The 18,055-nt window shown below is 45.9% G+C and overlaps 1 protein-coding gene across 2 annotated transcripts in view; it reads right to left on the bottom strand.

Moving 5' to 3' along the window:
* The window catches only part of GALNT10 (polypeptide N-acetylgalactosaminyltransferase 10), a 179,491-nt gene that overhangs the window by 60,581 nt on the left and 100,855 nt on the right, over window positions 1-18,055 (bottom strand). For both annotated transcript variants that reach the window (XM_037156908.2, XM_053665909.1), the window contains exon 4: window positions 13,095-13,261. In XM_037156908.2, coding sequence (XP_037012803.2) covers window positions 13,095-13,261 — 167 coding nt within the window. The remainder of the gene's footprint in view (window positions 1-13,094; window positions 13,262-18,055) is intronic.

The following is an 18,055-nucleotide window of genomic DNA, read 5'->3' on the forward strand; positions in this document are numbered from 1 at the left end:
AATTGTTTTGAATGAAGTTAAAGACAATTAAGCACGAGTAGAGCCATTGTAGGCAAAAAACTAAACAAACTTTCTGGCCAATCCAATATATTATTCTGGAGCCAAATAAACTTGAATTTGGATCTTGACTCTGCCACTTGCTTGCTGTGTGAACTGCATCTTTCTGGTTCTATTTCATCATCTGTAATATCAGAACAATAATGCCAATTTCATAGGATCTAGGGAGATCAATCGATAGTTTCTAACACATGGTTTTATAAAAGGTGGCATATATTATTCTCATCAATTATTAATAACGATAGTTTAAACTTTGGGGCCTTCAAGGTATAGCTACAAAGGGAGCTGTGGGGGGAAGGAAAAGGGGACAAAAAAACAGGGAGAGCTTCGTATTGAGGAATATTACGGAATCCAAACCAATGCTTATGGTGTGGCTAAGCTACGGTTACTCGGAGCCAGCCACTGTTCTAAGCCCTCCACATGCAATTTCTCGACTAATCCGCACAACTCTTTAAAGCAGTAGCCCAAGTTCACTCACCGAGGCACAAAGAGGTTATGTGCTAGTTCAATGTCTGTCACTCTACTACCTGACTCTAAAGCTAGGGCTCTTAGAAGCCAAGGATTCAAAGCCCAGACAACCTGAGGTTTAAGTTTTGCACTTAGGTTTTAGAACAATAATTTGCACATGCATAATTTTATGCTGTTATAAAAACAGTAGGATCTATAGAGGGATTGGTGGTCATAAAATTTAGATCCTGGTACCACCATGGTGGGCTTCTGCAATGAAGCCGGCTGCAGGCATTGGTGAACATCCAAAGAAACCATCCAGAGAAAACGTCTTTGTCAGATGACTGAAAATGCTGTTCGGTCCTGTTGAGTGTATGGCATACGCTATGTCCATGACTGGCTAAAATGCTAGAATGGGGTAGATATCTGACTGTATTTATTGGGGGATACATTCAAGAATGATCTTTGGCCCATACAGGAAGTCAGCCAAGATTTTAAAAAAAAAGGACATAGTTGAGTTTCCACCCACTGCTGCAGCCTTGCCCTCTGAGCACAGCTAATGGCCCCGCCAGCAGCAGGGCCCCCACTGGGGACAGCCTGGAGGGGTGCCCCCTCCTGACTGCTGCAGGGGCCTGATAGCTCGGAGGGGCCGTGCCTGCCCAGCAACAGTGCTGCCCAAATCGGGAATAGGTGGGACCAGTAACAGAAAAGGTGGGGAGCTCTTGACTGAGGCCCAGGAGAAACCCAAGCACATCTTCACATCAGAAAAATTTTTTTATTGGACATTTCAGAAGGAATTTATTCCATGCCTGGTGAATTTAGAGTTATGGGCTTGGTTGGGGCCTCAAACAGGTGATTATGGTAATTTAGAGAGAAAGTACCAGGCCATTTCTGTCACAAGGACGTTCCGGCTTGAAAATAATAGTGCCTCCTCGTATTTATAGTGCTGAATACTTTCCAAAGTGCTCTCTCATCTATTATCTCATGTGATCCTTACAAGGGGGCGGAGATGTAGGCTGCGGCTCAGCTGCAGGGCTCCGGATGGGAGCTTCCCCCTCTCTGGGCTTCAGTCTCCCCCTGGGGCCCCCAGGACCTCTTGCGCCAAAATGCCTGGGGAGCCAGTTGTCCTCACACACCTTCCCGGGCCCCACCCCGACTGAGAACCTGGCCCGTGGAACCAGGTTACACAAGGTAACCTGTGTGGCAAGCACACTTTCCAGGTGCTTCTCACCAACATCTGAGAGCCCCTGTTCTGGTATTTCACGACTCCTCAGCTCCGAGATCCTGTCATACGAGAAACATGCACCCCCAGCAACTAGAGCAATTCCTGAAAAGGGGGAAAATGCTGATGAGTGGGGAGAAAACAGCCTGGTGGCGGCTCAGTGTATGTGATCATCCAGATAATAACAGCCTCTCGAGGACGTTTAATTAGTGCCCTCGAAATTGGAATATGACTGTTTAATAATTTAAGTGAGATCATTAGGATTAATGAATAGCAGTTGAAATGAAACGTGGGGCCATAAATCCAGACAGGTCTGTTACTACTGTGCGACAAGTATTTATGACAAGGCATCCTGGAAAACAGGGTCTGGCCGAGGCTAAAGGCACCTTAACTTAGCTGGTCCCATGAAGGCTGTGTGATATATGGCCTGCTGTTCCCATCATCCACTGTCTGCCCAGCCTGCGCTTCATTTCAACACTATCGAGATGATCTCAGGTGCCTGTCAAGGATGCAGATTACTGGGTCTATCCCGGAACCACTGCATCAGAATGTCTGTGGGTGAGCCCTGGTACCTGCACTTTAACAAACTCTGAGGTTGATGTAGGTACGGATGCGAGTTCAGAACCACTGCACACAGCCAGCTGAAATGGAGACTGGGGGTCACACGCCAGGTGCGGGCTGTCTGCCTTTGAGGTCCCTTTCTCCTCGGCCACCAGACTAGAGAGTTCTCCCCAGGGTCCTTTCCTTCCATGGAAATCAGCACCCTCTTGCAGCTGACAGCATCCTATTGCTTTTTGGCTCATTAGGCTCTTTCACAGTTCCAATTTCATCTAATCACCATAACAAGACTTGGAGGTAGATGGGGCAGCTCGGTGCTCATCATCCCGTGTTTCTGTTAATAGTAATAACGATGGCCGCCACCACAGCATCATTAATGAGGGCTGTTTACTGAACTTCGGCCATGTGCCTGAGTGATGGAAACCTACACTGATTAGTTTACCCAGCAGGGAAGGTGTCGGTTTATGGGATGGGGAGAGCACGGGGGTGGAGCTGGCCTGAAGTACCTCTGGCTTTAGGTTGGGCTAGGCCAGCACCACAGGTCAGCCTCCTGGGAGAATCACCATGGCCATGAAGATGGGATGCCCCTGGCCAGACGATGGGGCCACCCTTACAGATGGGCGGTGTTACTGACTGCCTGTTCCCCCAGGGATCACAAGAGATGGGTGATAGGCGAGGCGCTGTTCACTGAACTGACTAAGTCCCCCATTTTCCCTCGGCCAAAAAAGGGGAAGGAGACAGTTTGCGTCACTACAGAGACCATTTAGAGTAACCTCCGCTCAGGAAGAGGGTCTATTTATAGGTCATTTCCATCCACTCATGAATGAGCGCTGCTTCTGTCGTGTGGCAGCAGAGACGTGTTTTCTGAGAAAGGTCGGAGCTGGTCTTCCCTCCTGCCTGGTTGCAACAGTTGTGCTGGCTGTCACAGAGGTTCTGGGAAGGTAATTGTTAGTTTGAGTTTTCCATTAACAGAAGCTGGGGTGCAGTTATAATTTAGAATATTCTAGATCATATACTTTGACAGCGTACGGACAAAAAACACCTGACAGGTTCTGAGAACTCTGGGCAGAAAACACAGCCTTGTAATTCCGCCTGTTTTCACCCTCACTGCAGATTATTAGCAATGCCTAGTAAACCCTTCACTGACACGCACAGGAGCGGAGGGCAAACAGGAGATGGTGGGAGTTACTGGCTATTTGAGGCTCCTGGTTGCTCTAAATAATGTGGGCATCTCTGAAGATGGCTGCATTTATGAAGCAAACAAAATTAAACCTATTTCATTATTCTGGGAGGAATGAGTATTTTGGCCTTTCAGGACACAGGGACCCCAAAGGTTGGAAAAGGCGGTGCCTCTGTTAGCACTTAGTAGGAGCCAACGTCCCTACATCACACAGAGGAAAGGAGGTTAGTTACTACGGCCTTCACACGTGTTTGCTTCTTTATTCTATATAACGATGCAAAAATCACATGAGATTTTTCTATTTGAGAGAGTAAAGCGAGAGAATAAAAAGAGAAAAAGGAAGTTAAACTTTCAATGCCCATGACACTATATTGCTTGACTGCTACGGTTTCCTCCGTTTGATTTTTGGAATAAGTAAGTGATGTAGAAATGTGTGGATGTGGCCTTTGTGATCTTCAGAGCTGTTGAGCATTTCCTATTTTTGACTATGAGCATTGGTAACATTTTAAGCCTCCGGTGTTTACACTGAGACATCTGAAGGTGTCTCTGGATTCAAGTCAAACCAAAATCGGCTCTGGAAGTTGGCTGACTCTTACAGACAAGGACCAAACCGCTCAGAGGCTGGCAGTTCTGTGGGAAGCCCGGGAAGAGTAAGTGTCCCCGTGATGTGCCACTCTGCAGCTGCCCGTGCCCTGGGTGCCAGGCAGGCCATAGGTAACGCCTGCCTGCTTTTGAGCAGATGTGCTTCATCAGCCTTCTGAACCAACAGCATTTCGAGGTTCTGGCTAATATTTATAGTGAATGAAAGCAGCGGAACACACCCGTTAGAGATATGAATGTGTATCCAACGTCATGGCTGAGCATTTCATATCTTGACCTCAAAGTTGTTTGATGTAGGCAGTGGGGTGTGGAGAGAAGGCGAATTTTTTGTACTTTGGTTTGGTTTAAACTTTCTGCTAAATCTGATTTTTTCCTGTAGGTAAATGTTGGCTACAAAAGGCTTCCCATAAAACCAGATATGAGTTTGAATTGCTTACACCAGTGTCTGGCACATAGTAAGCTCTGTGCTGGGTGGTGTTATTATTATCGCTACTATGTCTTTCCCCATCTGTGATGCAGAGAAAACAAGCCTTTCAGCTCTCCACTTACAGAGCGAAATGTGAATGACAGGAATGGGACTCGGCTGGTTCGGACTAGATCTCACTTCTACTTCGGTCTCCAATTTCTCCCTCCAGACCCTGAGTAAATAACAATTTAATCAGACCTGAGCCAGGAGAAAGGCCCAGCAGCCTTGGATGATGACAGGAGGGGACAGCTATGTGACTCTTTCCCTGGGGACCTAATTGCAAGGGCCTCCAATACCCTGCCCCGCTGGGTTTCTCCTTCCTGCCACTGTGTTTTTAAGGAAACAGAAACAGAAAAGAAAAGGTAAGGTTGTAACCCTCACAAGGAAATCAGGAGGATATCGGCAGTTTAGCAGTTTTGCTGTGCCAAATTTTTAAAATGTAGAAGGCTCACCTGCCTGAACAGAAGCATCACCTCAACAGAAGCAGAATGCAGCTATTTTCCACTACAGAAATGATTCTTTCCCAAACATCAGAGCTTTTGATGCTTCAGATGCAATCTGAGTGACTTGATGCTTTTTTTTTTTTTTTTTTTGCTATCCCAGTAAATCATTTATATGGTGCCTGAGTCACAAAATCCTAAGTTTTTATAAGATGCACAAAATATCCCATAAACATGCCGGCTAGTGCATTCTGTGTGCCTGCCAGATATCCACCAAAAGGCTTGTAGATTTCCCTCATTATAAACTAATTGATATTCAGTAACAGCTTAAATCTTCTTAGCAGTACTCTCTCCCTTGGAGTCTGAGAGGGAAGCCTGAGGAGATCAAAGATATTAAAGAAGAGACTCAAGAAGCCTATGAATTTTCTTAGTGGGAAGACACCCAACAGAGTGATCCTGAAGACGTAAAGATTCTTAAAATCGCGGAACCCATCGTGGGCAGCTCAATCCCTCCCGCCAGACGGGACGACGAACCAGGAGGAGGCTCCTCTAAGGCAAGCGAGCAGTTTAGAACACCCGCCACCACCCTCTGAGATCTGTAAGGTGGACCTACTTCCCCTGCCCTCGAATTTTACTCCTGGGCAGCAGGGGTAAACATCTTGGGAGGCTGGGAAGACACGCAGGGCAGGTGATGGACGGACTGTCGCTCTAGCTGCACGGCCTACTTTATCCTTTCCTTCCTGGGAATGCTCTCCTTGGTGCAGACTCTCCCCCGCCAGGGGGCCCACAGGTCCTCTGCAGCCGGGCCCCTCCCTGGGTTGGCTCACTCAGGAGGCAGGCAGTTGGAACAGATCCACGTCAGGTTCTCTAGGTCAGCCTAACAACACAGTTCACATGCTGGGTCATCTGACTCCTTTTTCTGTTTTACCACTGACGCAGGAGGAAAAATGTGATTGTCACGTCATAAAGACAAGGGAAAATGACTGTTGAAGTTAAATGAAAGAAACCAGGGGCATAAAGTTACATATGATTGGATGTCTGCTACACAAAGTGCAATGTAAAGGGACTAAATGTAGATTCACATTATGGAATATTATCTATTAAAAAACAGATGAGTTAGCTTTCTATTGATCCAAGAGATATCTGTTATACATTAGCAGGAAAAGAAAAGAGTAATGTGTACAGTATGATCCCATTAAAGGCAGAAAATACCAGGTAAAGATTAGGGGTTAAGGTTCTAGGATCAGAATGCAGGTCTTTAAGTCAGAGCTCTGCCTCTTTGAGCTTAGTACGTCCTCACTGGCCACTTACCTAACCTCTGCATCTCAGTTTTGTCATCTGTAAAGGGGGACAAAGACGTTGATACCTCTTTTTTATTTTAAGTAGGAAAAAAGATGTTTGAGATTGTGTCCAGTGGTCTTCACACTGGGAATGACGGAACTCAGGATCGGGCTGTGACAATGAATGAGTGAATGTATTCGGCACACAGTAAATGCTCAGTAAGTATTAGCTGTTGTTACATGCTGTTACATGTCAGTAGTACTATACACACCAGACTGTTAAAGGTAGTCACCTCATTTGGGGTGAAACTAGAGGGTGGTTGGGAGAGTATGAAAAATAAATGGAAATAAAGACACTGGGAAACAAGATACACAAATGGCAGATAAGCATATGAAAAAATGTCCAACAGTTAATGTCGTTACGGGATTGTAAATTCAAACAATGATAAGATACAACTAAACACCTGTTAAAATGGCAAAAACCCAAAATACTGACAACACCAAGTGCCGACAAGGGTGCAGAGCAACAAGTCTTGTTCACTGATGATGGGAAGGCAAAATGGTACAGTTACTTTGGAAGACAGTTTGACAGTTTCTTATACAACTGAACGTGCTCTAATCTAGCAGTTGTGTTCCTTGGTATTTATCTAAGTGACCTGAAAACACGTCCACACAAAAACATGCACACAGATATTTATTGCAGCTTTATTCATTACTGCCAAAACTTGGAAGCAATTAAGATGTCCTTCAGTAGAAGAATAGACTGATAAACTATGGGATATCTAGATAATAAAATATGATTCAGCATTAAAAAGAAAGGAGCTGTAAGTCATAAAAAGACGTGAGGGAACCTTAAATGCATACTCCTAAGTGGAAGAGCCAATCTGAAAAAGCTACGCATTGTGTGATTCCAATTACATTAAGCATTCTGGGAAAGGCAGAATGCCATTACTATGGAGATAGTAAAAAAGGCAAATGGCTGGCAGGGGTTACGGGAAGGGGGAAGACGAACAGGCAGAGAACAGAAGATTTTGGGGCCAGTGAAACGATTTTGTATGATAGTATAATGGTGGCTGCATGTCATTATACTTTTGTTCAAACCCACAGAACGTAGAACACGACGAGTAAATCCTAATAAAAACTATGAATTCTGAGTGATCATGATGTGTCAACATAGGCTCATCGGTTGTAACCAAAGTACTAACCGGTCTAGTGCAGCTGCAGGACCCTGAGGTGGGAGGGGGCAGTGTGGGAGTGGCTACGTGTATGTGGAGTGTGGAGGACTAAAATTGCTCTAAAAATCAAGTCTCTAAAACAAACAAACAAACAAACAAACAAACAAACAAACGGGGGGGCACTAAACATTAAGAGCAATTGCTCAGGTGAGGAGATTACAGGCTCTTCCTGCACGTTCCACATTTTTCTCCTGGACTCCTAGCCTGTGCACCATTCCCTCTGCCTGGAACCTTCTTCCCCTGCCCCATCCCAAGGAGTAATATCTGCTTGTACCTGAGGATTGAGTTGACTGGGATTTTCTCGGGGAAATTCTCCCTGATCTTCTCTGCGCTCTGCAGCACCTGGACCTCCCCCAGGCGGCCGTGTGCCAGGGCCTCACGATCGCCCCTCCCCATGTCTCTCTGCCCTGCCGGAAGTGAGCCTTCGAAGGGGAGTCTGCTTGTCCTGTTGTATCTCCAGCACCCAGTACAGAGCCCAGCAGCCATTCCGTGAATTTTGTCAGATACATGGGCATGAATTAAACCAGGGTAAATGTACAGAAAACAAGCAACCTTAAGTTGAAAGAACCCAAGCAATATGATGAACATGGAGAATGGCCACCCCAAGTTACAGGGGTAACAGAAGCAAACTAAGTCTGTGAGAGGGACGACAAGAACTGAAGAATGGTGCTTACGGGGCGGTGTCAAGAGTCGCTGAAATGAAAATTGGGTCGGGGCAAACAGATTTCTGTGACGTGTCCCACGACGGGCGTGGTGCGAGTGTGCTGTCTGAGTCGCTAAACACATCGTGGAAAGAAGGCCTCTGACCCTGGCTTGGCGGTGAGCACCTCTCCCACGGGAACCAAAGGGCCTCCGCGTCCATACTCCTTCCAGCACCGCTCACTGCCGGCAGTTTACCAAGGGCTCGCAAATACCTGCTTAAGGAGTTCCCTTTAGGGAGTCTGTCCCTGTGTACATGTAAAAAAATTTGTTTTAATCCTCACCTGAGGATATGCTTATTGATTTTTAGAGAGAGGGGAAGGGGGAGAGAGAAAGAGGGAGAGAGAGAAACAGCGACAGGCCACCTCTTGTATGCGCCCCAACCGGTGACCAAACCCACAATCCAGGCACGTGCCCTGACCGGGAATCAAACCCACGACCTTCCACTTTGCGGGACGATGCTCCAACTAACTGAGCCACACCTGCTAGGGCCCTGTGTACATTTTTGTTTGCTTATCTGCTGACAGAAAGCTGGGGTGGGGAAAATGCTATCAGTGAGCTTACACCACAGCCTTTCCTTTCTGTACCCCATCATTCCAGGCCCCCTACAGTTCACCCAAAGATAACAACTCTTCCCATGGACTACATATCCAATTTTTCTAGAAAAATCAACCCTGTTAAAAAGCGGGATGGGGAAGGAGAAGAGTACTAGACAAAAACAAACGACCAAAGGGCTTTCTGTGTTTCCTAATAAAGACCTCCCACCCGGGCAGTGCAGCGTGGGGGCAGGTCTGCCACCTGTCGCCTTCACCAGTCCCTCCCAAGTGCAGAGACAGCCCCCTGCCCTCCTCGTCCTCAAGCAAAGCTCACACATTTGAAGAGCTTCTGGGGACTCCTGGAGGTGCAGTGGCCTATTCCTACGCACGCCAGGGCGCTGCCGGTGTCTGCGTCTGCCTCTGCTCTGCTCCCTAGTGCTGCCTGCACAGAGCTCTGGATCTTATTTCAAGAACTCGCCTGCTCCAATTTTGTCTCCTACCCAAGGTCATGACCCTTCACCGAATTTCAATTGGTTGCCCTGAGGATCCTGGAGGAGACTCATTTCAGAGGAAGATGCCTTCGGCCAGGCAGCGCCAATGCAGCCTGCAGTGAGCGCCCACGGATTTCATCTCGGAGAACGGCCCTCGCACGCGGCCCAGAGAAATGCCTTCCGAGAAGGCCCCCATTCGCAGTGCAGGAGACAGGCCTCTCCACGACGCTGAAACTGCTCCCCCCACACCTCATTTTTAAAGCAATCACTGCGGAGTAAGTTTTGTTCCAAAGCTGCCTTCAGAATTGCTTCTTGAAACAGGAATGATGATTGTTTTTCTGAAAAATGCCAGTTGCCAACTCTGACAACTGATGTGCAGGACGGAGGACGGTGAGGTGGGAGTCCTCCTCTACCCAGAGGAGAACCCCTGCATGTGATTCATTGAGAGAGTGGGGCAAGGATCAGGGACACTGGTCTTCATCACCAACTGAGAAATGGGACAACAGTTGGTCTATCCACCTTATCGGGGTGTGGGTGGGACACCCACACCGCATTAATAGTTTTGCTCTCTGGAGAAATAGATGCACCCGGAGAATGTCATTCTTATAAAACTGACCTTTTCTTTTTCAAGATTGTTACATTTTTTTTTTATGGGAGCGAGTAGGGGTGGGTGGTCATGTTATTTTTACTCCTGAGTATTTTTATTCCTTTAAGGAAACTGGGATATTAGACGTGTGAACCATTAGGGTACAGGACTGACCATCCTTGATAATGATCTCTTTTTAGCAGGAAGTTTGCTCTTTATACAACAGAAAAGTAATTTACTGAGAAGTGTCCCTGGGGACAGAGAGGAGTCACAAACGTACTTCTGCAGATGTGTCACATAGCCAGCTGAGGCGAGGAGGGACAAGACTGTATTCGGGGCCTGGAGATGGGTTTCCCATCTCTGCTGCCAGCAGCTGGCTGTGCCCACCGCTCCAGGCCTTGGGTTTCCCACTCCTAAAACGAGCAGGCTGAGATACACCTGTGGTTTCCATACATTTCTAAGTAGTGGAACAATTTTTCAGAAACCGAATACAGACCATGCCAGGAGGGATACCTGAACCCCACCTGCACCTGTAAGGTTCTCCATACCCCTCACAGTGCTCCCTAAGGGGTACGGAGAACCTTGGCTGTTTGCTCCAAGGAGCAGGGGCTGTTTCTGCTGCAGCGCAGTACACGGAAATCCAGTAATCACATGAGCAGTGCGCCCATTTATGTTGCTTTTCACGGTCTGGCTGCGAGTCCATGGGTGATGGGCCCAACCTGGAAGAAGGCTGACGCTGGGAGAGGAGACTGGGATAGGGAAGCAGAAGGGGGAGAAAAAGGCAGTGGGAGAGATCATCCACACCCTCGTATTCCTAATTACTATGTACAGAAGCGAAAATTAATAGTGAAGAAGGCAAAGAGGGAAAAAAAGGCTTCATTTGGAATATGATGTTAGAGGAGAGCTTTACGAATACCCTGGACTGCCAGAAAGATGAACAAGTGGGTCCCAGAGCAAATTAAGCCTGAAATATCACTGGAGGCAAAAATGACAAAGCTGAAGCTGGCCTACTTCAGGCACATCAAGAAAAGGCAGGGCTCTTTGGAAAAGACAATAATGCTGGGAAAATAGAAGGCGGCAGGAGAAGAGGAAGATGAAATATGGGCCCAACAGACCCCATAAAGGGAGCCCTAGGCATGAGGCTACAGGAGCTGAGCAGGGCTGCCGAGGACAGGGCAGGGGGGACACCACGCATTACAGGGCACCGGGACTCAGAGCTGACTCAGCGGCACATGTAAACACACAGAACAACGGTCCTGGGCTTTGCCTCTCCAGGCCTGGGGGTGCCACTCACTGGCTGTGTGACTCTGGGCAAGTCACCTAACCCAGCTCCCCATCAGAGACCCAAGGATCCCAAGGCCTTCCTCAGAGGTCATTGTCAAGAACAAATGGGACAATGTATGGGGCTGGCACATTCAAATGACCACCTACACGGCGAATGGGCAGGAGACAATTTAGGTGGGAGGTGAGGCAACAGAACATTTGTTTCATGTCTGACAACTCACAAAGCCCTTTCCCCCACAGAGATGGGAAGACTGTACCTGCGCCTCTGTGCCTGTGCATTTACCTTGACTCCGCCCCTGCCACCAGTCATAAGTAATATCAATAGTAACAACAATAACAGCAAGCCCCAGTGTTCATTCCTAATGTCCTCTGTGTGCCAGGTTCTGCCCTAAGCACTTTACACGAGACTCATTTAATAGTCACAGCTGCCTAAGATATAAGTACTGTTGTGGTTCCATTTTTCAGAGGAGGGCATGGGAGCACAGAGGTCAGGTGACTGGGTCTGATGGGTGGCAGGGCCAGGGTCAAAGGTGTAACTTCTGCCAGGCGCTCTGCTAAAGAACAGGGCTGTGGAGGCCAGGAGACACCCCTCTGGCTTCAGTGGGTGTCTCATGGACCTCACTTCAGGGACACAAATACATCTCATATAAAGTGCTTGAAGCTATATAACCATGGTGGCCAAGTGTTAAGGGGACAAAGGGAAAGAACTCTGATCATTCATTCATCGGACACCTGTGTTTGATGGGTGAACAAGACCAATGTGGTGGCCCCTGATCTTGAAAAATACCATCTAGTAGGGGAGACATGCAATCCAGCCAATGTCAACACACATAATGTTCATACATTATACTTATTTGTATTTTAATTCTGCCAATGATAAGCGCTAAGAAGGAAAAATAAAGAGTTTCATGACAATGAGTGTAGGTCAAGAGTTAGGGAAGGATTTTAGAGATGGTAGGAACGGGAGTTATGTGTGTGTGTGTGTGAGAAAGTATGTCTACACACACACACACCACTAAGGCCTCCTACTAAAGGCATGTGATTGAGAACGTGGTCTTTAAACGGGTCAATAGGGAGGTCGGCTTTGATCGCTCTGGAGCGCGTGCAGACTCCCTCCCTTCACTCTTGATTAGCGCCTCTACAGAATGTGAGCAGTGGAGGGGATTCTTCTCGATTTTTCTGCAACTGGTGAAACCTTTGATGCAAAGGCTGAAGCTATTGGCTGCAAGGCAGTGTGGTACAGTCACTAAGATCACATGCTCGGGGACAGGCAGACAAGGTCCAGTCACCGCATCACCCCGTAAGAGCTGGATGAACCAAGGCTAAGACACTTAACCTCTGAGTCTCAGTTTCCTTATCTTTGAACAGTGTGGCAGATACTATTTTTTTAACACCTCTAATCCATTCATTGACCACCTTCTCTAATCCACCTTTCTACCTCTACTAAAATCAAAACATTCCTATGGCCCAGCCACCCTTGCAGATACAGGTGCCCAGATGGCAGAATTGTGGCCAAGAGTCTTTTGTGAATAAGTAGACAAAGTCTTGAAAGGAAGAAGCTTTGTGCTCTTTGCCCTTCTTCCTTCTTCCTGAGCCACAGCAGCCATTCTGTGACCATGAGGATGAGGAAGCAGAAAAAAAGCAGCCTGATTCATTCTTTGCTGATAGCCTTGAGCGGCTATACCAATCCTGAATCTTAATATAAAATGAATGATTAAATAAATAAAGAAACTCTTGCTTGTCTGAGCTATTGTTTATCAAGTTTTCGGTTACAGTTTAATGAATTTCTGTAGAGAAAAACATGGGAAAAAAACCCTATTTCATGCACTGCTGTGAGGACTAAACAAGATAATGTGCATACAGGGTCAGGTTCACGGCTGGGCACAGAGCAAGCATCAGTAAATGGTGGCCCCTACGTTGCTGCTGCTGAAGAAGGGAAAACCTGCCGTTCCTTTGGCAAAGAAGTCCCAGGATGGAGCCCTGAGGGCAGGAACTGGGTGGAATGGGCCCTACCTCGGTCACTGAAGTCGTCAACCAGCACAATCTCGGCAATCAGCTCCGGGGGTGAGCGGTTCAGCACGCTGTGGACGGTGCGGAGCAGTGAGGACCAGCCCTCATTGTGGAAGGGGATGATGATGCTGGTGTTGGGGAGCACCTCCAGGTAGCGTTTTCTGTTGCAGCTGGAGAGAGACACAGGGGACAGGGAGAGGACAGGTTCAGCTCTCATCTTGCCAAGAGAACTCAGGCACATGTTTTGGCTAAGTGCAAATCCCACTTCCTCTCCAGCCTTTAGGGAATGAGTGAAAGCTGGAGATACTTCACTACAGAATCTTCTGCTCCTTGGCATCCTGAAGTCCTGCCTCCAACCCCTGTACACAGTACATGGGGATAAGTACACATGACCCAAAACAAGGGCAGCCAGTGCTGATGGAGCAGCACGGGGGTTCCATGCTTCACATGCATTATCTTGTTTAAGCCTCAGTCATGACAGGAACATGGGTGCCCATCCTCACCACCCCATGTAGAGGATAGCCCTTCAGCAACTCTGGACTCTCTCCCCACCCCTGCACATTCATTCCAGTGGAGGAGAAACCATTCATCCATGAGTTTGGAAGAATCAACTAGGCTTCCCTGGCTCAGCCCACCCCCGCTTTCCCTCTCCGGGCTCTTCCAGCAAAGGGCACGTTTTTCTCCTCCACCCCTCAGCAGCCCCACGGTAAGCCTCAGGGTGGGAGGCCCTGCCCCTATGGGCCTTTCATATCATTACGACACTGAAAAGAATGACCACAGTCCCTTATTATCATCGAATATCTAGTTGGGTATTCAAATTTCCTGGATCTTCTTGTGTCTTCTTATAATTGGTCTGTATAAATCAGGATCAAGATGAGGCCCACACACTGCCTTTAGCTGATGATATGTCTCCTGTGTCTCTTTTTTTACTCACAATTTATTTGTTGAAGAAACGAGGCCATTTGTCATATTGGATTTCCCCCAGTCTGCATTTTGCTGCTTGCCTAGCTGTGGTTCTCTGAACCTTTATCTGTCCACCCCCCAACCTCTGGTTCCCGTAAAATGATAGCTAGATCTAGAAACCTGACCTAACTGGATGAAATATTCTAGCAACATCTTCAGAGGTGTGAGTATCCCATGGGAAATATGCAATATCCAGTTGTCTTTCCTTTTGTGACGTTGGTGGCCATTGATGAATCCTGTATTTCATCGGGGGTTTGCAAAAATGATGATATTCTAATTCTATCATTCTTCATTTACTAGCTGGAATACTTCTATCAAGAAAAATGACCACACTAACTATTTGGTTACCTTGAAGTACAAGAAAGACAGCCTAAGTTCTTTTTTTTCTTCATTTTAAAATATATGTTTTATTGATTATGCCATTACAGTTGTCCCATTTCCCCCCTTCATTCCCTCCACCCTGTACACACTCTCCCCCCATATTCCACCCCCCTTTAGTTCATGTCCATGTGTCATAAGTTCTCTGGCTTCTACATTTCCCACACTGCTCTTGCCCTCCCCCTTGTCTATTTTCTCCCCACCACCTATGCTACTTATTCTCTGTACCTTCTTTCGCCCCCTCCTCCCACTCCCCTGTTGCTAACCTTCCATGTGATCTTCGTTTCTGTGGCTTCACTCCTGTTTTAGGTGTCTGCTTAGTTTGCTTCTGTTTTAGGTGTGGTCGTTAATAACTGTGAGTTTGTTGTCCTCTCACTGTTCACATTTTTTATCTTCTTTTTCTTAAATAAGTCCCTTTAACATTTCGTATAGTAAGGGCTTGGTGATGATGAACTCCTGGAACTTGACCTTATCTGAGAAGCACTTTATTTGCTCTTCCATTCTAAATGAAAGCTTTGCTGGATAGAGCAATTTTGGATGGAGGTCCTTGCCTTGCATGACTTGGAATACTTCTTTCCAGCCTCTTCTTGCCTGTAAGGTCTCTTTTGAGAAGTCAGCTGACAGTCTGATGGGAACTCCTTTGTAGGTGACTGTCCCCTTATGTCTTGCTGCTTCTAGAATTCTCTCCTTCATTTTAATCTTGGCTAATATAATTATGATGTGCCTTGGTGTGTTCCTCCTTGGGCCCAACTTCTTTGGGACTCTCTGAGCTTCCTGGACTTCCTGGAAGTCCATTTCCTTTGCCAGATTGGGGAAGCTCTCCTTTATTATGTGTTCAAATAAATTTTCCACTTGTTGGTCTTCTTCTTCCCCTTCTGGTACCCCTATAATTTGGATGTTGGAATGTTTAAAGATATCCTGGAGGTTCCTAAGCCTTTCCTCATTTTTTTGAATTCTTGTTTCTTCATCCTTTTCTGTTTGGTCGTTTCTTTCTTCCTTCTGGTCCACTCCATTGATTTTAGTCCCAGTTTCCATCCCATCATTATTGGTTTCCTGTGCGTTTTCCTTTATTTCCCTTAGTGTATCCTTCATTTTTTCATCTAATTTGTGACTAAAATAAACCAGTTCTGTGAGCAACCTGATCACCAGTGTTTTGAACTGTGCATCTGATAGGTTGGCTATCTCTTTGTCGCTTAGAAGAGCAACAAAGGGAATTTGGGGCTCTGGGGCTTTGAGCTGTTCTTCGGCTTGAGCCATAATATTTTGGTCTGTTTGCGCCTGTTACCTATGAGGGGCGGGTCTACCCAGTGGCTGGGTCGTTGACTGGGGGCGGGGTCAGAGAGGGAGCAATGGCATTTGTTCTGCTCTCTCTCGGATTTTGGTCCCCTCTGCCGCTTTCCACAAGCAAATTGGGCCCTTCTGGTGCTGGTCCCCGGATGTGTGGGCTTGTGCACCTGAAAGATCCCTGTGGGTCCATCCAACAGGAACTCTTGTGAGCCTGGGAGCCTCCCGGCACCTTTACCCCCAAAGTTTTTCCAATTGGTGCTTTTAGGCTTTAATTCCTGCCGCCGGGGCCCTACCCTGAGTGGTCTGTCTCACTGACTGTTTTTAAACCTGCCTGGTTTACCTGCACACAAATGTGTGTCTGCGGTCAGCCAGCTGTCTTGCGAGCCTTCCTGGGTTTTCGTTCTGCACCTGACCGGGTCGCCAACCACCACCTTCTCCTGCCGGGAAAGGCCGCTGACTCTGCCCCTCTTACCGGCCTGGATGAATGGTTCGTTGTTGTCGGACTTTGGTAGAGTTCAATTCTCTGTTGTGGTTGCATTTTTGCTTCCAAGTCTTTGTTGTCCTTAAATTTGGTTGTGCGAGGAGGTACAGTATTTCCACCCACGCCTCCATCTTGGCTGGAAGCGACCTTCCTCGACGGCCTAATTCTTTGTTTCCCGATTTTCAGAATGACTTGGTTTCCCAGAATCTCCAAAAGTTGGCAATTAGTGGTTTTCATTATGAACTCATAAATTTTAGCATAACTAATATGTCTCAATTCAGGGTAAGTATGATTCTTACTGGTTCTCAAATAAGCCTATCTTAGCCCAAGGGAGCCTTTTCAAGTTGGCTCCTCATCCTTCCGTAGAGTACTCATAGTTTCCCTTCTTTCTGATAAAAGATACCAGAAGATTTTCCAGGCTTAACTCCTATACTTCCTGCCCTAAACTGGAATCAACTATTCTGCCAAGGAACCCTGGCTCCTTAATACCACCAATACCTCTATTCAGATACTGGGCACTAAGGGCACTAGGTACCACTGGCTTGGTTATGGTTTCTACACCTTCATAGTGGCTGGAGCTAGAAGTATACTTTAATAGATACATCATAAGTTTATGCTTAAATTTTATATTTAATATTTAGAATTAGAGTTTTACTAAACTTTACTTTTATATTGTATCTCCTTTTATTGAGATATATATAATTCACATACCACAAAATTCACCCTTTTAAGGTATACAATTTAGAAGTATTTAATATAATCACAAAGTTGTACAACTATCACCACTATCCAACTCTAGGACATTTTCATTACCACTAAAAGAAAGTCCACCCACATTAGCATTCATTTCCCATTATTCCCTTTCCCTCACCCTTGGCAACGGCTGATGTGCTTTCTGTTTTCACATATTTGCCTATCCTGCACATTTTATATAAATGAAATCATATAAGATGTGGTCTTAGTATCTGGTTTCTTTCACTTTATTCTTTTTCATGGCACAATACTATTCTACTGTATGGATATACCATATTCATTAATAGACATTTACATTGTTTCTCCTTTTGGCTATTATAAATATGCTGCCATGAATATTCACGTAGAAGTTGTTGTGTAAACATATGTTTTCAATTCTCTTGGATAGATACCAAGGAGCAGAATTACTGGATCATAAAGCAACTCCATGATTACTCTTTTAAAAAACTACCAAACTGTCTTCTAAAGTAGAAGCACCAATTTACATTCCTACCAGCAATTATGAGGGTTCCAATTTCTCCATATATGCTTACCAACTCTTGTTATTGCCCATTCTTATAATTACAGACATTCTACTGGGTATGAGGTGGTATCTCATTATTGCAGTTTTCTAATTGCATATCTTCTTTGGAGAAATGTCTCGTAAATATGTATTTCATTTTTAAGTTGTTCCTTGCTCACATATAGAAATAAAATGAATTTTTGTATACTGAACTTGTATCTTATAATCTTGCTGAACACATTTATTAATACTAATTTTTGTGTGTGTGGATTTCTTAGGATTTCCTGTACATAAGAGTGTCATCTGCAAATAGAGATAGTTTTACTTCTTTCTTTCCAATTGAGATGCCTTTTTTCTTGTCTAATTGCTGTGGCTAGAATATACAATGTTAAATAGAAGTGGCAAGAGCAGACCTCCTTATTTTATTCCTCATCTTAGGAGGAAAAGCTTTCAGTCTTTCACTATTAAATATAATGTTAGTATGGATGTTTCACAGATGCTCTTTACTAGGTTGAGGAAGTTCCCTTTTATTCCTAGTTTGTTGAATGCTTTTATCATGAAAAGTGTTGGGTTGTGCACATTGCTTTCTGTGTCTACTGA

Source organism: Artibeus jamaicensis, unplaced genomic scaffold, assembly GCF_021234435.1.
Source record: "Artibeus jamaicensis isolate MK-2021 breed Jamaican fruit bat unplaced genomic scaffold, CSHL_Jam_final contig_432, whole genome shotgun sequence".
Taxonomy (NCBI): Eukaryota; Metazoa; Chordata; class Mammalia; order Chiroptera; family Phyllostomidae; genus Artibeus; species Artibeus jamaicensis.